Below are 24140 nucleotides of genomic sequence, written 5' to 3'. Positions count from 1 at the left end.
AAAAAAAAAAAAAAAAAAAAAAAAAGAAGAGAGGAATGAGAGAAGAAGGCATTGAAAAAAGGTTGCTTCTTTTATCCAAAGTCTTCTATTTTTCTTGGCCTTCATGACCACAAAAAAAAAAAAAAAAAAAAAAAAAAAGTTTGAAAATATCAAAAACTGGAAACTTCGAAGCAGGTTCTGAGATGAGAGAAATTGATATTGAGTCTGTTTGGCGTTTGAAAATGGGTATCAATGTCCACATCAAATGGGTATCAATGTCCACATCAAATGGGTATCAATAATGACTCACAAACCCAACACGCTCACTCTATGACTAATTATTATTCACAATAAAACTCTTGACCTCTTCTTCCAACCCTTTTTCTTTTCTCCCTTTCCCATTTCCTTATCATATATACAAACATATTCAACAAGAAAACATATATATTCAATCCTCAACTTTTCATTTAATTTATTGTTAGCCATTATTGTCGTCTCATCTAACATGAGGCCAAGGTCGAGGTCGAAATTTTAAGTGTACTGTACAAAAATTAAAAGATAAAATTAATAAAAATACTTTTCACTCTAAGCTTTGTCTAAAAATATCCCTAAATTTTTTTTCTAAAAAAAAATCTAAAACACATTCTTAAACTTTTCATATAAAAAAAATATACAAAAATGCATTTAAGGGTAGTTTTGGATGAAACCATTAAGGTTTGTTTTTAAAATACTCTTTTAAAAAATATCAATAACTTTTAAAAATATTTCATCCACTAGAATGGAACGACGATTCACGAGCTCAGCAGCCTTTTACTTTAGCTCTTCAGCTCGAGCCTCAAAAATGTTCAAATAACCTTTAAATTATTTTAAAGACTTGAAAAATATAGTTAAAAAGTTATATTAAAAAAAATTAAGGAACTTTCGAGGTTTTAAGGTAAAAACAATTAAATTTATAAAAGTAAATAAGGTTAATGTTACTTTCAGAATTTTATGAGCATTTTTTAACCTATTAAGAAGGGTAAAGATATTTTTAAATTTTTTTTTTTTTTAAGCGTAAGGATATTAATAAAACTTTTTAAAATTCAAAAATATTTTTGAAACACTTAAATTTTTTTAAGGATTTAGTTTTTGGTTTTTTTAGATTTTTTTTTTTTAATTTAAGGATATTATTAAAATTTTTAAAATTTGAAAGTTTAAGGATATTTTTATTAATTTAACCGATATTTTATATATAATTTCATAATATTTCTAGGATGAGATTAGATTACAAGTCACATATCTATGCCATTTTTATATTTGAGAATCTGTGATGAACTTAAATAAAATTTAGTTTATTTATTTGATTTATGTACACTACAATTAAAATATTTTAAAAATGAGACTTGGTGTAGTTGATTTCCTTGAGCCATTAAATTATGTCACATTCTTGGCAATGATCATACCCCATTATTTCATAGGTTCACATGAGGATTTTTAGTAGTTTAATTCGTCTACATCCCGATATAAACGTCCAGCTCTTAAATTAATTTATGTTCACAAGATTTTAAGACTTAAACAATAGTTTCATCAAAGTCAAACGGCATAGCTTAGCTAACTAAGATTATTTTCTCTGTTTGTGACCCACCAGTATCTACTCCTTCTTTGTTGTCTCTTGACACGATCTCTTTCTCTCGTTTGATTCCATTTCTTTTTATCTCTAATTGTAAGATTTTTCAAGAAATATTTCCCCTCAGTGGTCCAGTATAGGAAACATTTAGAATTTTTTAGTCTGTAGTAAGGCGACAGGTCCATTGCGAGTATGAACAGGAATTCACACGTCTTCTTTATTTTTCCCTGAGTTGGTAGGTACTAATGCTACAAAGACTAATCGTTTAATCATGAGCTTAGATTATGCACCTGCTATCTTGAACATTTGTCGTAAATGGTTTAACTGGACACGGAAAAGTTCGATGCTCGAGAGAACTCAGATGGATGGATGTTCAGGATGTCTCGATGAGATGATTGACAGATGGGTCAATTTTCAAGATTCCCAAGATCGAGAGAACTCAGATGGATGGATGTTAGCAAGCCAAGATTATCAATATGTCCCACAACATGGGGTAGCATCACGATGCATGAGTCATGTTGTTAGGAACCAAGATGACAATGAGATACAACATTGTTGTGTTGCACACGATTAAATTACATGCACGAACAACGAACAAGCCACATGTGTAGCTAAAAACAAACCTCGCCTAATTTCGAACCAATTTCCAAGGGAAAAAGAAGGGGAGAGTAGATTGTGGTGGACACAAGCTGGAGGGTTTGACTTTTGACCAAGAATCTTTGGTTAGCCGACATGGCATAATCCACGCAAACATTCTTTGTGTTCTTTATTTCCTCTTCTTCTCCTTATTCCATTAAATAAAATATTAATCCCTCCCCTGTCCACCGACTTCCTTCTTGGATTACACCTCTGTCCTCTAATCTCGCAAATCCCAACTGTCTAACCGCGTTTTAACGAAGAACCCGTCTGCTTCTTATACCCATCTTCTTCCTCCCTCCATTCTAAACCCTTCTGGTTGCTCTGTTTCTTGCACCGCCTTGTATCCCTTCGCCGGATTTATCTCGACGCCATGGTCGTTGCCACCATGCCATGGCTTACCGGTTCCCTCAAAGGCGCCTCTAATCACACTCTTCATTTCTTCTTCCAAGACAAGACCCCTCCTCCTACTCTCCGGATCCTCGCCTTCGACACTGCTAAAACCATGGCGGCTCTCATTTCTCTGTATCGATCTCTTACCGATAAAGAGATTTCTAAGCTTCGAAATCATGTCATCCCCTCAAAGGGTGTTGTATATTTGAATTCCATGGATGAGGAGTTTCTTCTCAATCTCGCTTGCTCCGAACGTCTCGAGGAATTGAACAATGCCGCCTCCTCTGTTTCTCGTCTCAGCCGGAAATGCGCCGATTTGGGTCTCACCCGGTTTGATCTTGTGTTCTCCGATATGAAACTTGGAATCTTTAATTGGGGGAAATCGGATTCGGGGTTCAAGAATGTTGCGAAGCTTATTGGGAAAATGGAGAAATTGGTGTTTGCAACGGCGGAGCTTCACTCTGCCATGGAAGTTCTCGTCGAAATGGAGGCGTCGGAGAAGAAGATGCAGAAACGGAAAGAGATAACCCCGAAACAGGGCGTTCCGTTGAAATTCGATATGTTTGATAAAAAACTCGCTTCGCAGAGAAAAGACGTAAAGCATTTCAAGGAAATTTCGTTGTGGAATCAGAGTTTTGATTACGCAGTTGGATTAATGACACGATTAGTTTGCGTAATCTATGCTAGAATTTTCGCCGTCTTCCGCCCATTCGTTTCCGACCAGGTTTGTTCTTTGGATCAAAACCCACAAATTCAAAACCTCAGTAACAGAGTATGGAGGTGGAATTTCCATGGCGAACACCGGAAAGTGGGCGGCGGTGACGACGAACACAAACTCGTAACACAATCCGGCCCAATTCCTAAAAATGGGAAAAAGGAATTGATTCGATTTCCAAGTGGGATTAGAGAAAAAAACAACCCCAGAATTGAATACGGGGAATTTGATTCATCTATGGCGACGAATAACAGAGTATACACTTCCGCCCCGCCGACGACGGTGGGGGGATCTGGGCTGTCGTTGAACTACGCAAACGTGATATTATTTGCTGAGCGCTGCCTGAACGAGGCGACGACGATCGGGGACGACGCACGTGGGGAGTTGTATCAGATGTTGCCGGCGAGAATAAAGGAGAAGGTGAGGGCGAAGTTGAGAAGAAACAATTGGGGGAAGAGAGGAGGAGGGAAAGAGGAAATGAGGAGCGCCGACGACGGGCACTCGCTGGCAGTGGGGTGGAGGGAGGCGATGGAGGAGATGATGGGGTGGTTGGGGCCGTTGGCGCACGACACAGTGCGGTGGCAGTCGGAGAGGAACATGGAAAAACAGAGGTTCGACACGGGTTCGACGGTGCTGCTGATGCAGACGCTGCATTATTCCGATTTGGAGAAGACGGAGGCCGCCATTGTTGAAGTTTTAGTGGGGTTGTGTTGTATATATAGGTATGAGAATCGACGGCCACAGGATCATAGGAGTTGTGATCCCTTATAGAAAGAGATTGATTGAATTGGGTAGTTTAGTTGGTTTGATTCCACGCTCTGTTCGGGATTTGTTTTTGTGGTGTTTGTAGGATAAATTGGATGGCATATTCACAAAATTTGATTTTTTTTTTTCCATATGATGATGGCTTCAACATGTTTTGGGTAAAGATAATCTTAATTTTTTCAAAAAATGGAATAAAAAGTAACATTCTTGACTTCAAATTCGACTTATCATAAGTGGCAAACAAGAAGATGGTGAGCAATTGTGAATGATTTGTTTGATGCGTGTACCACTTACAGGATGACCTGCTCTAGTAAAAAGATTGTTTAAGAGAGACTCGATAGATCTTTATGTTGAGAGTGTTCTTGTTAACGAGTATTCAATTGTTTATTTTATCAAAATATGATTAGTGAGATCACACATTAGTTGTAGAAGGAAACAAAACATTTCTTATAAGCAGGCCAAAGCGGACAATATCTGCTAGCGATGGGTTAGCGCCGTTAAAAATGGTATTAGAGCCAGCTACCGGGCGTTGTGCCAGCGAGGACGCTGGGTCCCCAAAGGGCACATTGGTTGGAGAGGGGAACGAAGCATTTCTTATAAGGGTGGACAATATTTGTTAGCGTTGAGCTTAAGCTGTTAAAAATTGTATCAAAGTCAGTCACAAAGCATTGTGCCAACGAGGAAGTTGTGCCCCCAAGGGACACATAGGTGGGAGAGGGGAACGAAGCATCCCTTACAAGAGCGGACAATATCTACTAGCGGTAGGCTTGGGCTGTTAAAAATGATATCAAAGTCAGTCACGGGGCGGTGTGCCAGTGAGGACACTGACCCTCCAAGGGGCACATCGATTGGAGAGGGGAACGAAATATTTCTTATAAGGGTGTGGAAGTCTGGCCTCCAATGGAGTAGATTGTGAAATTCTGCATCGGCTGGAGAGTATAAAGGTGTGGAACGCTGACTCTCAAGGGGGGTAGATTGTGAGATCCCACATCGATTGAAGAAGGGAACGAAGTGGAATGTTGGGTCCCCAAGGAGGGTGGATTGTGAGATCTCACATCAGTTGAAGAGAGAAACAAAACATTCCTTATAAGGTTTACTTCTCCCTGGTAGACAAGTTTTGAATTGTGAGGCTGATGACAATATATAACGGGTCAAAATAGACAATATGTGCTTAAGCCGTTACAAAGCTCTATCAATAGATAGTATGCTCTAGTTGATCCAAACAAGAGCAAAAAAGAGGACAACAAAGTAACACTATTTGAGAAGATGACACATGCCTAACATTCGAAATTCAGATATAGCACATAATGATCTCGACATTATGGTGATGTTACTTATTCCTCGATTATAAGAGTGAAGACTATCTCAACATACCAACATGTTTTGTCTTCACTAACATGCTTCCCAGTAAAAATTTTATATGCATTTATTTGGTATAAGTAATAACTTTCAATTCTTTTAAGTTTTTCTTAATGGTCTAACACGTGCATATGCCTCAAGACATTGGATTAGGCCTAAAAGTCCACTTATTGATGGGCCTATGGACAACCATTTGATGGGCTGCAACATTTTGATGAGTAATGAAGGTACAAACAGCAAAAGAGGAGGAAAATTAAGGTCAACAATGATGGGTGTTGTAAGCTTCATCGTCCTACTATGCTTTGCTTTTCGGGATTCCAAGATTCTTTTTCGTGATAGAATTTAGAAAATTGAGAGATAAATAGTTTGAAAACATCCTTTTGGGATCCTGAGGTGTCGAAGCAGGTGTAAAGCTCGAAGGATTCGTGTAGTACATATGGGAAGTATCCTCAGAGGCATTGCCTATTAGAGAGCAAAACATGCTTTATAACTACAAACGATCACTAGAAGAATACTACAGATGGTACCAATCAATGTTCGAGATAAAAAAAGACCCATAAATTGTGATTACTCGTGTCCCATGTGAGTGCGTAAACACATCAGCGAAGCATATCTATAGATCTATTCAAATATCTTTAAATAACTCATTTTAAATTTTTTTAGATTTAGTTTAAATTTTAGAACGATTTAAAAAGTTAGTCAAACTAAATAATTAGATTTACATGAAAGTGTATTCTATTTTGGGCATGGTTATCACTCGTCTTAATGTAATCAAGTAAGAGAGTGGAAACATAAAATAATAACAATTTGTTCCATTGTTAGTCAATCTTTTTGAAATTTTGTTAAATGAGGCTAATTAGTCAACTTCTTCCATTTCAAACTTTATTCCACTTCAAACCTCAATTCTTCAAAAACTAAACTAATGTTCAATTAATTTATTATTATTATTTTTTTTTTTTTAGGTTTTCAAAGTTTTTCTGAGATCTCGTATCGGTTGGAGAGAGTAATAAATCATTTTTTTATAAAAGTGTAGAAACATCTCTTTAAACTATGAAGCTGACGTTGATATGTAAAGGCTAAAGTGAACCATATCTGCTAGCGATTGGCTTGAACGGTTACAAATGGTATCAAAGTGGTTAGCTTGAATTGTTAGAAATAGTATCAAAGTCAGACACCAAACGATGTGTCAAGGAAGACGTTAGGCCCCCACAGAAGGTGGATTGTGAAATTTAACATCGACTGGGAACAAAGCGTTCCTTATAAGAGTGTGGAAACCTCTCCATAGTGGACGTGTTATAAAACCGTGAGGTTGAGGACAATAGGCAGTTGTTACAAATGATATCAAAGCCAACACCAAGCAATATGCAAGAGGATGGACGGTGAGATCACACATTAAAAAAAAATCATAAATTAATTCAAATACATTAACAATAAATTTTTTTTTCCCAAAATAGCATCTTATTGTAATTAATTATTATAATGTAATGATTAGGTTATAATGTCTACATATTGCTTATGAATTGTTTGCTTGATCACAATCATGAAATTTATATTAGAATTACTCAAAAAAAAATTTATATAAATATGAGATACCCAAATATTTCGAAGCCATGGTACCTAATATTTTATAATTTTCATACGAAAGACAATTCAAGAATTTTTTATATTTTTTAAATTACAGAAGCTAAAATTAAAATTATTATCGAACGACAATTATAACTAAATAATTATATTAAATTACTGGATTACTCTTTTTCTTTTTATAAATTAATTTTAATTTACAATTATTTAGATATAATTGATATTATATAAAGTCAACCATAGTGAAGTGTATGAGAATTAAGAGAAAATAAGCGAAGAACGATACAAAATTTAAATCCGTAAATTTAAAGCATGGGTTAAGTCATTCATTAATATGTTTGTATTTTTGTAGCCTTTTTCATGGACTATATTACCCTCTTTTTTTAATTTTTATTTGAGCCAATTTATTTTTAAAAAAAATAAATTTAAATGAGGTTGACCATTTATGCACAAACTTAGAACCTTTTGAATCATTAAAACTTCCTATATTAAAATTTCAAGCTTCTTTATTCATCTAGAAAATATAACAAATCATACTAAGCCACCCAATTTTCTTCCTTCATATCAATTATTTATTTTCTCTCATTCGGGCGTTACACCCAATTTATTTATAACAAAATATTATTTTTGTAACGATTCAAGTTTACCGCTATTTGGCTAGCACTTGTTCCTTTCTCCAATTGATGTGGGACCCCCCAATCCACTCCTCTTTGGGGCCCAACGTCCTTGTTGGCACACTGCCTCTTGTCCACCCCTTTGGGGCTCATTCTTCTCGCTAACACATTGTCTGGTGTCTAGCTCTGATATCATTTGTAACGATCCAAGCCTACCGCTAGCAGATATTGTTATCTTTAGGTTCTCCTCTCCAACCGATGTAGGATCTCACAGTTTTATTAAGTTTAAGTGTATAATACTTAACGAGAGACCGAAACTTAAATTAAAAAATGACACTCTTACCCTTCCGCTTGTTGTAAGCAATATCTTGCTACATGGTCTCTAATGATTATGAAGGTTCTTAGAGCATACTTCAAAAAGTTTGTTGTTAATTTTAGTTTAAAAAAACACATTATTTTAATAAATATTTATATCATATGATATGTTTTTCTATTATTTTATTGGGTGGCCAATGCCTTGGGCTACAAAATTTATGAGGAAGACTTTAGATTAAAAAATATATTATATATATATTTATCATTGGTCAAAAAGTTGAAATTGCTGTAAATTATTGGGGGAAATAAATCAAACCATATTTGTTAAGCTAAATGAAATTTAAAGTCTTAATTAATTAATAGCAACCAATAACTTTATACTTCATTTTAAAATTAAATAAAAAAAAATAAAATATATTTAAGTTAAATTAGGTTAATAGAGTAATAATTAGAATTTGTGAGCACGCTATTTTAAGATATCATTCAATCTGTATTTTAAAATTTTTATAATTGAGTCACCGAAAATAATATTTAAATTATAAATTATTTTAAGCATTTTTTAACCATTATATTTTAATTACTCTTGTTTAGATTCAATTCGAATTCTGAAGCTTGTGTTAGATGAACACGACTCTCCACAATCATATGATATTGTCCACTTTGAGTGGAAGCTCTCGTGACTTTGCTCTGGACTTCTCCAAAAGGTCTTGACCCAATAGAGAGAGTATTCTTTGATTATAAATTCATGATCATTTCTTAAATTTGCCGATGTGAAACTTTCATCATTTAACCATTATTTGGACCAGTGAAAAAGGCAACACCGGTCAACTTCATTTCAATCACTTCCAAAAGAATTAGAATTTGTCCAAAGTTTTATAAATAATATATATATATATAAATATATTATTTATTGGTCTTTCCATGGACCGGGTAATTATCATTTTCTAGAATTGCATTTTGTATTGTAAATAAAATAAAAATTAAAGTCAAATGAGATGAAGTTGCCTATTTATGCACAAATTATGAGATATCGAAACAAAACCTTCTTTATAAGGGCATGGAAATCTCTTCCTAATGAATGCATTTCAAAATCGTGAGGTTGATGACAATTTGTAATGGGTCATTTCTTATAAGAATCTAAAATGTAAACGCATTTTAAAACTGTGAGTCGTAACGGACTTAAACGGACGATATTTAATAGTGGTGAGCTTAAGCTATTCTATAAACATGACACCCATTTAAATTTGATGGGGGTATTTTATATATAAAAAGCAAACATTTTTCATATATTAAAATCACTTTATTTATTTTTTATTTTTTGGTTAAATTACTTTCCATTTAATTCTTATAATTATAAAATTGATAATTTAATTTGTGTAGTAGAGTCAAATTTTGTCGTTTTTTTTGAAATATTTTTATATCTTTAGTACCCGAATTAGGAACATTTTAGAAAATTGAATAAAACAACAAATATTAAATTTAATATTTTCACAACGGCTAAATTCAACGCCACAATGTAGAAGGGATCAAAATGGTAATTCCACTATTTAAATAAACATTTTTATAAGTAGAAAATGACAAAACTGTTCACATATGAAAAAGGCTAAAATCTAGACCGTTGAAGCCACAATCCAATAAACGGTTGAGATCAACTCAAAGTCAAATTCGTTGACTTGAAAATAAGTACAAAAAAAAGGCTTCCTATCACTCACGTCGTTGCCGGAGCACAAAAATTCAACAGATACAAATATACATTGATTAATATGCAAACCAGAGAGATTGAAAATTTCATAAGAAGAGGTAATGGCGGCGATCCTTATTTTCATGTTAATTCTTTCAATACCCATTTTTTTAGCTTCTGGAGCTTCTGAAGATCTCAGCTTCACCTTCAATGGCTTCCGCTCCGGCGATCTCAGCCTCGACGGCGTCGCCGAAATAACCTCCAATGGCGTTTTGAAGCTAACCAACGACGTCGACCAACAAATTGGCCATGCTTTTTACCCCAATTCCGTTTCGTTCAAGAACCAATCAACGAATTCCTCTGTTTTCTCCTTCTCTGCAACGTTCGTATTCGCCATAAAATCTGAATATCATGATCTCGCCGGCCATGGAATTGCCTTCGTTGTTTCACCGTCGAGAGGTCTTCCCGGAGCTCGGCCGAGCGAGAGTCTCGGTTTGTTCAATGAGTCCAACAATGGGAACGAAACAAATCATATCTTCGCCATTGAACTTGACACGATACAGAATCTAGACCTTAAAGATATCAACAGAAACCATGTCGGGATCAACATTAACGGACTTGTGTCGGAACGGGCGGCGCCGGCTGGGTATTGGGTCGACGGTGAATTTAAGAATTTGACGTTAATTAGTGGCGAATTGATGCAAGTTTGGGTTGAATACGATGGGATTGATAAACGAATTGATGTTACTATGGCTCCAATTGAGATAATCCATAAACCTAAAACTCCCCTTTTGTCTTTCCGGCGGGACTTGTCGTCAGTCATCAACGAAATCATGTTCGTCGGATTCTCCTCGTCGACAGGGTCCATTACGACGGCACATTACGTTCTGGGTTGGAGCTTCAAAATCAATGGCGAAGTTCCTCGGCTTGCTCTGTCTCAACTACCGGAGCTTCCACCTCGGTCGGAGAAAAAACAGAGATCCAAATTTCTGACGGTGGGGTTGCCGTTGATTTGCAGTTCAATAGTTTTAACGGCGGTTTTAGGTGCAGTTTTCTTGATTCATCGGCGGCGGAAATTCGCAGAGGTTTTAGAGGATTGGGAGCTGGAATATGGACCCCAAAGATTCAAATACAAGGATCTATACATAGCCACAAAGGGATTCAGAGAAAAAGAATTTCTGGGTTTTGGAGGATTCGGTCGAGTTTACAAAGGGGTTTTACCAAATTCAAAAATTGAAGTCGCTGTAAAGAAGATATCTCATGAATCAAGACAGGGGATGAAGGAATTCGTGGCGGAGATAGTGAGTGTAGGGCGGCTCCGACACCGGAACCTGGTGGCGCTGCTGGGGTACTGCCGGCGGAGAGAAAAGCTGTTTTTAGTGTATGAATACATGCCGAATGGAAGCTTGGACACATATTTACACGACTGGCCGGAAGTCACAATCAATTGGGAGCAGAGGTTTGAGATAATAAAAGGGGTGGCGTCGGGGCTGTTTTATCTACATGAACAGTGCGAACAGGTAGTAATTCATAGAGATGTGAAGGCTAGCAATGTGCTGCTTGATGCAGAATTCAATGGCAGATTGGGGGACTTTGGTTTGGCTAAAATGCACGACCGTGGCGCCGATCCTCGAACCACCCATGTCGTTGGGACTCTTGGGTATCTAGCGCCAGAGCACATAAGAACAGGGAGAGCCACATCAAGAACAGACGTGTACGCATTTGGAGCGTTTCTTCTGGAAGTGGGCTGCGGGAGAAGGCCAATCCACCAGCAAGATGAAGCGGATGATTTCATATTAATGGATTGGGTTTTCTCCTGTTGGTCTAACGGCGACATTCTCAGAACCGCCGACCCAAAACTGGGAGGAAATTTCGACCCTTCACAGCTCGAATTGGTTCTCAAACTTGGGTTGCTCTGTTCTCATTCCTCGCCGGCGGTTCGCCCCACCATGCGTCAGGTTTTGCAGTATTTGGAGGCTGATGCGCCGCTGCCGGAGCTCGCAACGCTCCGGTGGCGGCTCTCTGGTAATGTGTTCTTGAATTTGAGGCGGCGTAATGGGGGTAGTATCGGCGATGGCGACGGCGATGGATTGGATGATTTTTCGATGTCTTATCCGGTGTCGACGGAGAGGAATGTGACGAGTTCGTCGTCGGTGGCGGAGTCTGTTCTTTCGGAAGGCCGATGATTTTGGAGGATTAAGATTGGTTAGCTTAAGAGACATGAAATAATTACGACATTTAATTTGTGAATAATGTATATTTAAGTTTATGTTTAATAATAGATTATTATATCTTAAGCTTTAAAAACATCTAATAAATCAATTATTTGAGCTAATAATTGATTTTCAAAATTAAAATAGTTTGTGATTAGCATTTATATGGGTGTTGGTAGGTTAATAAATGTTTTATAGGTATTTGTAAAGGACATTAATGATTTTTTTTAATATATTTATAGGCTTAGCGTAGGCTAAAAGTGAGCTATAAGACGGAGAGAGTTATGAAAAAGTGTCACATGTTCCACGTATGTGTTGAGTCATTGATCTTAGTCGAATACATTTTCGATAGCCTTCATGAGTCGTTGAGATCTTGATATGGTTGGAGAAAGTAGCTAATACCACTTATTTCATAAACTTCGATTCGTGGATCTGCATATAATCAACTTAATCAAAGTTTGACTTATTGTAGTAATATGAACTTATATCAACTGTTCCTCGAAGATACAAGATGATATGCTTAGTTTCATTTCAATGTTTTCTTTTGTTAGAAAAGAAATATTCCTAACTAACAATTTTACTATAGACGTGGTGAAGAGGTTGTTTAAATTACCGCAAGATAAAAGTCAAGTTATATTAAAGTTGAATTCATGTCTCATTTATGCAACAATGGCTTCAAGATAATTCAAATGCGCTTCATTTATTCTTAGATGGTTACAAATTTATGATTGATAATTAAAATCTAGATTAATGGTGTTCCATAAATGTATTTTTAATTTTAATACTTATTTTTAAGTTACATCTATATAGCGGCTAATTTTGGTCATAAAGTACGAATATTACCGGCTTTTCAAATAACTCATGAGAGATCAAAAGTTTTATTTTGAGGGTATATAAAGTTATCTTTTTAAAGCAAATTTAGAAAATATAGTAAAATGAGCATTTGTGTTTGTCTTTAGTCAATACTAAGTTTCTTTGCAATTTTATGCCGTTTAGATTGCATGTCTAGAATCATTCAAACTTGACATGATCAATTTTGTTTATGAAGTGATTCGAAGGTAAAACAAATGTTCTTATGTTGAGATATTTGATCAACAAAGTAATTCAAATATTACTCTCTCTTGGAGTGATTTTTTATCACTAGAGTTAAGTTTCTTTACGATTATACGTAGTTTAAGTTGCATATTTAAAATCATTCAAGTTTAACGTGACCAATCTTACTTACTTCCTCCATTGTGATTTCCAATCATTTGACATCATAGTTTTTACTTTGATTCTTTATCAACTAATATATGATACTATAGACTAAGAAACTCTCGAAACTCATTCTAACCATAAATTATTTTGGCTTGGATTGGTTCCATTTATTCACGACTCATTTATTTCAAATTTTCAAGACTTAAAATTTTAATCTATGAGTTATTTGAGAATAAATGAAAAAAAAAAATATAAATATACACGTGTATTTTAATATTTTTAACCTAACTAAAATCTTTGAGTTGATAAGTTTTTCGAATCATTGAATTTTTTTAACATCTAAATTCGGACGTAAACATCACTTTCAAAATTTAATTAATTTGAAAAAATGGTTTTTGTTGATTTAATGAAATTACGTAATTAATGGTAATTAATGGGTTGATTATGACTATAAATTATGGTTTAGCAATAACTTTTGATTAATCCCAAAGGTCAATTAAGAAGGCTACTAGGATTTGACATTGTTGATTCCCATTATTAATTCAAACTTTATCAAATGTGACACCATCTTCCTCAAAATTACCTAAAACCAAAAATAAAATACTAATTTTTTTTTTTTTAAAAAAATTTAATTAAAAAATATTAGGAGATTTTCTTTCTAATTAAAAAAATATTATAATATTTCAATTTTTTAAATTAATAAAAAAAAAGTTTTTTTTTTTTTTTTCTTTTCAATTTTCTCGTCTCATTAGGCCCTTCCAGGTTCCGTTTTGGTTTTAAAACTGCTCGCTGATTGCAGCCACCGGAAAATTAGCGGGAAGGAGATGCCGGTGCGAGTTGAGAGCTCCGCGCCTTCTCAAATCTCAGGTAATTCCATTTCTCATCATTCATCCTTCTCCTAAATTGTCCCACAGCTGTAGCTGTCATCGATTCTGAAACTAGGGTTTTTTTTTGTTTTTTTTATTATCTATGGATTGGATCAACGTGTTATCAATTAGCTCAGAAACCTTAGCCAAATTATACTTCAGTTGCGTTTTGGAAATTGATTTGTGTTTCTCATCGTGATTTTTTCTGGTAGGTGCTGATTCTAGGCAAAGTACTCCTCAGGCTTGTACGCTGTTGAGTGTTGGACAGGTTAATTTTCTCCAATTTGTTGTTGATTCAATACTTAACTTACCGTGTGCCATTATGATTTCGGTTTAATACTTGAAATTATCTTCAAGTGACCTTGTGATTTTTGTACCAGGCGTTCTCCGGTACTCAAAATGTCTCTAATAATCAGAAGGATGAGGCGTGGAGGGTAAATGTACGAATTCAGGGATTGGACCTTGACCATGGATATCTCTGTGGTACGATGGAGGCTCTCAATGTTCCCATGGCGGACACACCGGTAACTCTTTGTTTCCTTTGAGGATTGAGTGTAAACACAATTTTTTTTTTTTTGTGATTCTTAACATTTAAAGCTAAAAGGACTGTTCTTGATTACTTTCACACGTGGCTTTGGATTATGATGCCCACGTTTTATGACTTTTATGGGATGATCAATCTTTTCTTGTATATTGTGCGTGGACTTATGTGGTTATGGTTCTACGTTGTCCTTTTCATTTCATAATTTATTGAAAATTTATATTGCGTAATCACCAACATTTTTTTTTGTTTTAATTCTGTTCATGTTCTTTCTTAAACCCGTTTGATCTCCAGATATTGTTTTTAGTGTGAGCGAACTTATTCAAATGAGAGTATTTTCCTCTTTGATTTTTACTTGAGAATGTGCTGCACATGCTTGATATTGGATCTTACGCAATATATTGCATCATTGCTGCTCTTCAATCCTCTCTTGAGAATGAAAGTACTTTGAGTATTTCTTTCAAACTCTGTAGGTTCTGACAAGGATAACTAAATTGCAAGAGGCAAAACACGTAATGCATTTGAATCAACTAAAACAATACAGAATCTTTAGTTGTTAAAATATGGTTTGAAATGTATGGTATGACTGCGATTATGTTTATTTATTCAGAGACTGAGTAATTCTCCCTTATTTCTGTTCCTATTGTTTTCTTGAGTGGGAACTACAGAATAATTCTTAATTTGTGTATCTAAAACAAAAGAAGTTACTGTTTCTTGCCCCACAAAAAGGATTCTCACTTTCCATTGCCATGTTCTCTGAAGTAGGATGAGAATATGATCATTAATCTGTGTAACTTGGGAAGTATTTTCATGGATTGGTTTTTCCATGGTAGAGGATGACATCCTATTTCCCATTTTCGTGAGCCATCGTCATCTTTTCTTCTCCGCAAGTTTATGGAAAGTTTTATAAGAATTTGAAATGAATTCTCATTCCAATCCTTTGCAAACAATATCCCTTTCAATCTTCTCCATATCTATTCCAATTATTATAAAAATAATGTAAAACCACTCATATGTCGTCTTATCTTAACAATCTTGCATAAAATGGCTCTAGTTAGTATATGGAGGAAGGCTATGAGGGAATGGAGTAGAGAGGTTTATGGACTATTGCCTCTTCTCCAGAATTTTTTATTTTCTTAAAAAGATCTCACCAAAAGAGCCAAAGAAATTTAAATGAAGCCACAAAGTTCAACAAAAAATCTAGAGAGGGGCCTTCAAATGTTCTCTCATTCATCTTCAACCATAGCTTAAGAATGGCCAACGGAGGTATCACCTTCTGCATCAATTGGGAGAGATTGAGATAAACAGTTGTGAGAAAGAGTTAACTTTGAAATTCTCAAGAATAATTTTTTTAGTTGATGACAAAGTATCTTATATCTATCTGGAACAATTTTATAATTACTGTAAATATAAATTAAACATCTAAAATGCAGGGTTCCTGAGTTACTTGGTTCAATTCTATTGGAAAGACTATACTTCCTTAAATCTATGATTTTAAGAACTTGGATGCTGGAATCTACTGAATGCATCTAGACCTTATTTGATCTGATCTTATTATAGCTTCATTCAAAATTTCATTTGGTTTTTCTGATTGTGGCAGGTAGTAACCTTTTGGGAAGGAGAGATTGTAGATGGCAAGAATTACAATTTCTTCACTGGAAAATGGCAAGCCGCGTATGTAACTAATGTATAAATTGATAAGAATCACCAAGCTTGTTTGAATACTGTTCCAAAACGAACTTATTACTGACATGGACTTTGATCTCAGTAGGAACATCAAAATTTAAACCTATTTACTTAATTTTTTTTTTACCATTTTCCAGACCAGAAGATGATATTAGGCACTGGACCAAATTTGCTTCATTTTGTCCTCTGATGGTGAGGACCCCATAGTCAGTTCATCCTTTCATCAGTACTTTTAGCTCCATAGGAAACAGTTTATTTACTTTACCTTTTGAAAATATCTGTTCCAGAACCAGGTGGAAGTTGATGGTGGAAAATCTTTGGATCTTAGTGGTTATCCATGCATATTTATGGTATTCTGATCTCCCTCACCGTTGCTACTTCAATTACCATAAATATATTTATCTTCTTTAGACTAAGAAGCATGGTTTCTTTTCGTCTTTGGTGCAGAGATGGAAGGAGCAATACTTTGTGAACGTTGGAACAGATTGCGGGTTAACTATAGCTGGTTTTTATTATGTTTGCTTCTCTTGTAGCGATGGTTCCATCAGTGGCTTCTACTATGACCCTAATAGTAGGTATGAATCCTTTTTTTATATGCACATGTTGAACACAACTCGCTGCTTTGGCAGAGTGATTGACAATTACTGCTTGAAATCTGCAGCCCATTTCAGAAGCTTGAACTTAAATCTACAAACGAGGGGCGATCGGGTTTCAGCTTCTCATCGTACGAGTTGCAATGACCTAAATGGGAGATCTACACTTATGGTTGGTTTAACTTCTTGCTATATATGAATTCCATGGTTTCCTACTTCAGACCTCTCAATTTAAGATGGGACTTGGGAATTGCTAGATTTCACTTCGAGAGTCTTGGAGGTTTGCCATGAAATTCAATGGGAAAGGTCCCATGTACCTATTAGCGCGAGTTTATTTGCATTTCATGTATTTAGATTTGCTTTATTGAGTTGATTTCTTATCGTTTGGGTTATGAAATTCTAATTTTCGAAATATCGAGAGAACAATTTTAATTTAATAATAATAATAATAATAATAAAAGTACAGAAGTATAAGTGAACAAGTACACATCCACGGCACTATATTCCAATCAAATCCCTTTAAAGCTATTTCTTATTCAAAAGATTTTTAAAGAGCTCAAAGCATAATCTTTTGAGAGCCATTTGCCACAATATCTTTCCAACTCCTTCAGAATATGCTGTTATTCCTAGCATGGTTAAACATTATAATACTAACGAAAAGTAACCCAACCACGATACAATTTCTCTTTTACCTTTAAAAAAAATAGCCTTCGAACGGATTGAATTGTATATTTCAATTTCATCATTATTCACTCAACATAAAAATGAATTAGTTCTATGTGTTCTATCTATCAAATTAAGAACTAGTTCTATGTGTTCTATCTATCAAATTAAGAACGGAAAAAGAAAGATGTAAATGTTATAATTATCTTAAAAGTAAATAAAATTAATAATTTTTTCTCTACTTTCTTTATTATGTTTTTAATTAAAAAAAAATGTTTGTATTATATTCTGAAATGACAAATTATTCTCCAACATGTTTCTTTCAGTTCCCTTTTTCTTTGGTTATTGATATCTTTTACTTGCAATCTTATTGGACAAGAATAAAAAAAAGACCAAAACCATTAACACTCTCTGCATAAGCTTTAACATGAATAACCTCTCGTGAGGACGTTAATATTATATCCTAAACACATCGAATCGATTATCGAATCACATCTATCGTTAAGATGTAATTAAATTTTTTTTATAGTTTAAGAATCAAATAGACACTACAAAATTAAAATATTATCATCGAGAAATCCATATCGCTTGAATTTTGGGTCTTCCCTAACATATCTGGTCAGGATACAGATAGGAACCTTTAGGTTGATTGGTCAAGAGAATTCTGGTTTTTTTTTCATCCTTATTTTGTCAATTTTCAATGTTGAAGTACTTTCCAAATCAACGAGATGAATATATTCTCACAAAGAAAGATGGAATAAGTTTCTTCTTCACTTCAAATCCATCCATTCCAATTGTCTTTACAAAAAGAAAAGGAGAAAAAACAGATCTTTGAACGACAACCGAAGAAGAATATACAACAAAAGAAACTGAACATGTTTTAAGATTCCAAACGGTCGTGTTTGAGAGACAAATCATTTCAGAATACTAAATCTGTCGAGGATTGTTGGGAAGAGTGTTCCACATAGGCTAATCAAAGAATTAGATTATGAATTTATAAAAAATTCATGTTCATTAATACGAGATAAGATCTTCTGGGGAAGCTCAAAACAAAGTTATCATAACCGAAAAATTTGGCATATTTGTGAGTGAGGAAGAGGAAAGCCCCATTAAGAAGAAAAGAATATTGCCCTTTATCTGAAAGTGAAAGTGACATAAAAAAGGAGATTGAACTCAGTTATATGTATCTTTGTGTGTCCTGCAGCTTCTTTCAAGGTTTCTAGCTATGGCAGCTGTTTCACTTCTGCTCTGCATCCTTCTCTGTTCATCAATTGGTTTCTTAAGTACTCATCTCTCCTTATCTTGTCTTGATTCCACGAACTTCAATTTGTAATGTTTTTCTTTTACTTCTTTTTGTGCAGATGGGGAGCAAATCATCATAGTCAACAACTGCAACGAAACCATATGGCCGGGAATTCTCGGCGGAGCAGGGCAGAACACGCTCAAAGACGGCGGATTCTTCCTCGGAAGCGGGCAAGAAGTAGTCATTGACGTGCCGGACAAGTGGTCGGGGAGGATATGGGGCAGACAAGGCTGCAGCTTTGACTCCAACGGCAAGGGCCAATGTGAGACTGGGGACTGCGGTGGGCAGCTACATTGTCACGGGGCTGGCGGCGAGCCGCCAGCCACGTTGGTGGAGATGACATTAGGGTCGTCCTCATCTCCCCTGCATTTCTATGATGTGAGCTTGGTGGATGGGTTCAACTTGCCGGTGTCGATGAAGCCGGTGGGGGGAGGGGTTGGGTGTGGGGTGGCGTCGTGTGAGGTTGATGTGAACATTTGCTGCCCATCGGCGCTGGAAGTGAGGAGGGGGAGCAGGGTTGTGGGGTGCAAGAGCGCCTGCTTGGCTATGCAATCGGCTAAGTATTGCTGCACGGGAGAGTATGCAAATCCCAATTCTTGCAAGCCTACTCTGTTTGCTCATTTGTTTAAGGCCATTTGTCCCAAGGCTTATAGCTATGCTTATGATGACTCTTCGAGTCTGAATCGGTGCAGGGCTTCTCGTTATGTCATTACTTTTTGCCCTCCTCAGTTGTTGTAGATGGGTGTTAGTTAGGATTCAGTGTTTTTGGTAGCTTTAAGGAACTGTGATGAGAAGAAGGTTGTTTTAATGGAAAAGAGTACTTTGGGTTGTTTTACAACTGTAAAGTTGCTTGGTTTTGGAGTAGTGGGTTTCCATTGGTTTGTGCACTTCCCGTACATGCCAAAGATTCGAGAAATCAACGCAAGAAAATTTTGATACAAAACGATAAGAAATCACTACTAGGAAAGTAAGATTCGAATTACCTTATTCATCAAATATCTCAAAACAAGAACACTTATTTGAGATTTGAATTATATCTCAAAACAAGAACACTTATTTAAGATTTGAATTATTCTACAATATCGATTATGTCTAACTTAAATGATTCTAACTATGCAATTTAAACTACGTAGTAAATGTAAGAACACTTGGCAATATGCAATTTAAACTACATAGTAAAAGTAAGAATACTTGGTCCTAATGATAAGGAATCCCTTCAAGAGAAAATCAAATATCTCAAACAGTAATATAATGATTCTAAACATGCAAATTATCAATCATGTCAAATTTTTTTTAATGATTCTAGACATACAATCTGACATTCAAATCATTTTACATTTAACGTTCAAATGTTAAATCATTTTACAAGTAATATCAACCTACTCTTTTTACTATATTTAATTCTAACATCAACTTAAATTACATAAAAATTACAAAGAACAAATGCTCTTTTTACGCAAATGAATGCTCTTTCTACAATATTTTCTAAATCACTATCTAAAAATAAACCTGATTAACCTGATTAAGATGCCTTGATTCCTACAACTCTTTTTTGTATATGAAGTTTCACAGTTCTTGATCTTTCTAAACATCCAACGAATCACAAAAGTACAATTCTATGGCAATGAAAAATGGTAATAGAAGTATCTCTGAGATGGCATAACGGGGGGAGTGGAGAGGCCGCTGCCTGTTCGATCTTTTTGACATCCAAAGCGTTGGTCGTTTCCTAAGTACAACCATGGCAATGTTGTAGTCATAGAAAAGGCAAGATCATTGAATTAGTAAATATACAGCCTATGTTACGAAGTTGAATCCGTTGCGGAACTGGAAGTAATGTCTCGAGTATCAGGTGAAGGTGCAGGACCTAAGCTCAGCAATGAAGGTGTTGATTTCTCTTCAGTTTTAGAACCTGAATCAGCCGCAGGCCTTCCTGACAAGGCTCTCAGAGGAGGCTCAAAATGGTTACTAGCAACATCAGGTGGTGGTGCGTCCTCCTCAGGAAGAGCAACAAGTCCCTTCTCACGGAGGGATGATGGTTCTTTGTAGCAGACGTTCCAGAGTGAGTCAAGAAGCTGCCTTTCTTCCCTAGCTGCCCCGAGATCTTCCGGTGACAGTAAGCTGATTCCCTTCATACGCTCCTCAAGAACTTGTTTTAACTTGTCGTCATCATCTTCGCCTAATCCTCCTCCACCATTCTCACCTGTTTTGTCCTGGGCAAGTTCGAGGAGGCCACATAGAGCAGCTTCCCGTACCTCAGCATCATCACTGGATGCAAGGTGTAGCATGATGCGAGGAAATCCGAGCTCATTCACTATGTGGCAATCTGAAGTATTTTCACGCAGCAGGTAATGGATCAAGTTCAGGGCTTTCCTGCACAATGGTTCTCTCGATTATTTATAAGTTGTTCGATAAAGAAACAGACAGGATCAATTAAAGAATCCATCCCCAAACAAAGGAAATTACACTGTTTGCATTTTGAGCCTAAGAACTCAATGAATCCAAGTGAAATTGACCATTATTATTATATAAACCCCAAGAGGAAATGGGATTTTCCCAAGATAACTACCTTTGGAATCTCACACTCTCAGAGCCAAGAGCATCTCTCAGGCCTGCATAGCCATTTGCAAGCCGGAATGCAGCAATTCCAGGTCTGTTCTGTCGAATTAAAGCTGCAGAGAAAGTAGTCAAAGAGGAAACCTGAGTTAGAAACATATATGAGAGCCCCTATGCCTAAACAGAGGACACAAATTGAACATTTCATCACAAAAAGGAAGGAGTAATCTATGTACTTACAGGATATAGCACCAAGAGCTTTGGTTCTCGCAGTGACATCAGGGTCTGAAGTAAAGTTTAAGAGGAGAGACTCTAAACCATTCAATTCCATCACCATTTGTTGACTTCGTGGATTATTCTGTACAATAGTGGCCACAACTTCTGCAGCTTTGGCTCGAATATTTGCATGGGAATTCTTAAGGAATCCAAGAAGAGGAAGCAGCCCACCGATGGAGTGAAGGTCTGCCAAAGCAAATATAATTAATGATTGATATATAAAACTAGGTGTCTAAACCAATGGACCTATGGCAATGAAAATCCCCATAGACAAAAAAGTATATAAACTATAAAGATCATACTCAATTGGGTTCAAATTGTAGATGCTGTTTCCTTTAACAAATGAAAACACATCAAGATTTTCCGTTGAGCATCATAAATACACTCCAAATTTGCCCAACTGTTATTTTATACAATGCAATAAAGAGCGTAATTTACCATTGGCCATGTCAATCGACTCAACATGTTCTTGTAGTTCATCAAGCATATCTGCAAATATCAGAAAATGGAACAAAATAGTTCAGAAAATGACACGACGGGAAAACAGAACCCCAGCCCGAGTAAACATGAATGAGAGCTCTGAAAATGAAGATACCTTCAATGTCTTCTGGATTAACTCCTTGAGCTTCCAAGACTTCCTCAGGTGTCTGCATCACCTGAGTTATCTCCTTCATGCGCTTGACAACATCAACACTCTGGGCTTGCATTGCTTCCATAAACCATCGCCGGTCCTCCTCACTGAGAAAAAGACATAATTCGACACCATTGCTTAATCAGTTACGCAGCAAACACATTGTCCAAAACAGGTAATCATCTAGTATGTAACCAGAATCCTAAACCCCGACCACAAAACATAATCAAAACCAACATTGATATCTTCAAAATCATCAGCAAGAACTGTAGAATACACGCGAAATAACGCAAATCTAGATTTTGATCGCCAAGATAAAACACTACCATACGACTAATAAACAATAGCATAAAATACTATCACCCTTAATGATTCTTATTACTCTTCGCAAGTAAAACAATCTTTTAAAATAACATCAACCACATAATAGAACAAAACAGCTCCCAACCAGCTTGTACAACAATAATCCAGCATTACTATTAATGAAAGATCTCAGTCCTGGACTAATCTACAATTCTAGCAGCGTAAGAAAGAGATGCAAACCTCAGATTCCGATTAGGGCGAGTTCCATCGGAGTGAGCAAGACTCCATTTGAGCAACCCATCCCAGTTGGGACCTTCTTTCGACATCGCCGTCCAGTGATTGAAGGAAGCCCTAACTTACAAAGATGATAGATTAAAATCTCCAATCAAGTACGAAATTCAGAAAATGCTAAGAATCTAAATGCAGAAACAGGGGGTCTATTTATACAAAAGAAACGCGGCAAGAAGATGATTCCAGAACCTTCTGGATAATTCGGTAGAATTATAATTTACCAAAATGGGCCTTTCAATGACTTTTCTTCTCTTTTTATTTTTATTTTTATTTTATTTATTTATATTGAAAACTTACTAGATTAAATTATAATTTAGTATATTGTGCCTATTTAATTAAATTTTTTTTTATTATGCTGATGTAGATTTTTGGTAATGGACTCAACTACGCTTGATTTGAGGTCATGAGGCGAAATTGTTGAGGATTGTTGGCTAATTAAGAGTATGATCATAGATTTATAATGAATACATCTCTATTGGTATGATGCATTTTGGGAAAACCAAAAGCAAAGTCACGAGAGTTTATATTCAAAGTAGACAATATCATACCATTGGTGGAGAATTATGATTCCTAACATGGTATCTGAGTCATGTCCTTAACGTAGCCATGTAAATAAAATTCTCAAATATCGAACAAATAAATTAAAAAGTAAGTTAAGTGTCAAACAAATGGTGTATTTTGTTCAAGGGCTCTAAAGAGATGAGTTAGCCTCAATTAAGGGGAGGTTGTTTGAGGGCTCCACAGACCTTATGGGAAGCTCTATAGTGTACTTTGTTCGAGAGGAGGATTGTTGGGCCGGGAGTCGTACATCGACTAATTAATGGGATGATCATGAGTTAGCTATGAAAGTTTATGTTTAAAGCTAAATAGAACATGTTGAGTCAAATTTTATTTAACCGAACACCATAAAATGTCTAAGTAAAGTTTAACAGAATTGAAAATTACTATCTATATCAATAAAGTGTACCTTCCTTTTCAATATCTTAATCGTAAGCGTGCCCACACTAAATCAAATTTAAGACAATAATACAAAAAAACTAAAAAAAAAGTACGAATGCCCTCTTGACGACCCCATATCAAAAGATTTGCAGTTTAGTGCCCACATTTTTTCACACTTAAATTTAAATATCGATTTATATTCGTAGTCCCGATTTCTTTTTATATTCTAATATTCTATTTTAAAAAATTTTAATTTTGTGAATAAAAATAGGAGTGTTATTACAGGTGTTCGAACCCAGGATGTGGTGCAAAGAAGCAAGTGGAAAGGTCCATTGAAGATCCGAACACTTTCATCATCGCCTACAAAGGCCTCCACCTCCACTTTGCTTACCTATTCTTTCTAATGGGCCAAACCCAATAGGCCCAATCTTCAACCAAGAA

The 24140-nt window shown here is 35.7% G+C and overlaps 5 protein-coding genes across 5 annotated transcripts; 4 read left to right on the top strand and 1 right to left on the bottom strand.

The window, feature by feature from the left end:
• The first annotated feature begins 2594 nt into the window (after positions 1 to 2594).
• On the top strand, positions 2595 to 4100 carry LOC111438146. The gene has a single exon (XM_023076096.1). The coding sequence runs from the start codon at positions 2595 to 2597 to the stop codon at positions 4098 to 4100; it is 1506 nt and encodes a 501-aa protein (XP_022931864.1).
• Positions 4101 to 9514: 5414 nt separating this feature from the next.
• On the top strand, positions 9515 to 11886 carry LOC111438195 (L-type lectin-domain containing receptor kinase IV.1-like). Its single transcript, XM_023076152.1, has one exon. It carries the CDS (start codon positions 9767 to 9769, stop codon positions 11828 to 11830), a length of 2064 nt encoding a protein of 687 aa, XP_022931920.1. The 5' UTR covers positions 9515 to 9766; the 3' UTR covers positions 11831 to 11886.
• Positions 11887 to 13798: 1912 nt separating this feature from the next.
• On the top strand, positions 13799 to 17099 carry LOC111438120 (glucose-induced degradation protein 4 homolog). Its single transcript, XM_023076056.1, has 8 exons — positions 13799 to 13921; positions 14133 to 14188; positions 14301 to 14444; positions 16062 to 16135; positions 16285 to 16339; positions 16435 to 16497; positions 16595 to 16722; positions 16809 to 17099. Exons 1-8 carry the CDS (start codon positions 13879 to 13881, stop codon positions 16885 to 16887), a joined length of 642 nt encoding a protein of 213 aa, XP_022931824.1. The 5' UTR covers positions 13799 to 13878; the 3' UTR covers positions 16888 to 17099.
• Positions 17100 to 18489: 1390 nt separating this feature from the next.
• Positions 18490 to 19551, top strand: LOC111438194 (thaumatin-like protein). The gene is made up of 2 exons (XM_023076151.1): positions 18490 to 18686; positions 18765 to 19551. The coding sequence occupies exons 1-2, from the start codon at positions 18629 to 18631 to the stop codon at positions 19442 to 19444; spliced, it is 738 nt and encodes a 245-aa protein (XP_022931919.1). The 5' UTR covers positions 18490 to 18628; the 3' UTR covers positions 19445 to 19551.
• A 650-nt stretch (positions 19552 to 20201) lies between these two features.
• On the bottom strand, positions 20202 to 22918 carry LOC111438218. Its single transcript, XM_023076183.1, has 6 exons — positions 22710 to 22918; positions 22131 to 22273; positions 21974 to 22024; positions 21500 to 21721; positions 21273 to 21375; positions 20202 to 21076 (listed from the first exon to the last, which is right to left on the bottom strand). The coding sequence occupies exons 1-6, from the start codon at positions 22793 to 22795 to the stop codon at positions 20506 to 20508; spliced, it is 1176 nt and encodes a 391-aa protein (XP_022931951.1). The 5' UTR covers positions 22796 to 22918; the 3' UTR covers positions 20202 to 20505.
• Positions 22919 to 24140: the final 1222 nt, after the last annotated feature.

Source organism: Cucurbita moschata, unplaced genomic scaffold (genome assembly GCF_002738365.1).
Source record: "Cucurbita moschata cultivar Rifu unplaced genomic scaffold, Cmos_1.0 Cmo_Scf00072, whole genome shotgun sequence".
In the NCBI taxonomy this organism is placed as follows: Eukaryota; Viridiplantae; Streptophyta; class Magnoliopsida; order Cucurbitales; family Cucurbitaceae; genus Cucurbita; species Cucurbita moschata.
The sequence above is the reverse complement of the archived record's forward strand: the minus strand, read 5'-3'. Positions and strand labels throughout refer to the sequence as shown.

Excerpts from the sequence above, each read along its gene's own strand:
- LOC111438194 (XM_023076151.1), top strand. The coding sequence starts at position 18,629 with ATGGCAGCTGTTTCACTTCTGCTCTGCATCCTTCTCTGTTCATCAATT. Across the intron at positions 18,687-18,764 it reads TTCATCAATTGGTTTCTTAA|ATGGGGAGCAAATCATCATA; the intron begins GTACTCATCTCT and ends CTTTTTGTGCAG.
- LOC111438120 (XM_023076056.1), top strand. The coding sequence starts at position 13,879 with ATGCCGGTGCGAGTTGAGAGCTCCGCGCCTTCTCAAATCTCAG. Across the intron at positions 16,498-16,594 it reads GTTATCCATGCATATTTATG|AGATGGAAGGAGCAATACTT; the intron begins GTATTCTGATCT and ends TCTTTGGTGCAG. Across the intron at positions 16,723-16,808 it reads TACTATGACCCTAATAGTAG|CCCATTTCAGAAGCTTGAAC; the intron begins GTATGAATCCTT and ends TGAAATCTGCAG.
- LOC111438146 (XM_023076096.1), top strand. The coding sequence starts at position 2,595 with ATGGTCGTTGCCACCATGCCATGGCTTACCGGTTCCCTCAAAGGCGCC.
- LOC111438218 (XM_023076183.1), bottom strand. The coding sequence starts at position 22,795 with ATGTCGAAAGAAGGTCCCAACTGGGATGGGTTGCTCAAATGGAGTCTT. Across the intron at positions 21,376-21,499 it reads AGCTCTTGGTGCTATATCCT|CTTTAATTCGACAGAACAGA; the intron begins GTAAGTACATAG and ends CTTTCTCTGCAG. Across the intron at positions 21,077-21,272 it reads GAGAGTGTGAGATTCCAAAG|GAAAGCCCTGAACTTGATCC; the intron begins GTAGTTATCTTG and ends ACCATTGTGCAG.
- LOC111438195 (XM_023076152.1), top strand. The coding sequence starts at position 9,767 with ATGGCGGCGATCCTTATTTTCATGTTAATTCTTTCAATACCCATTTTT.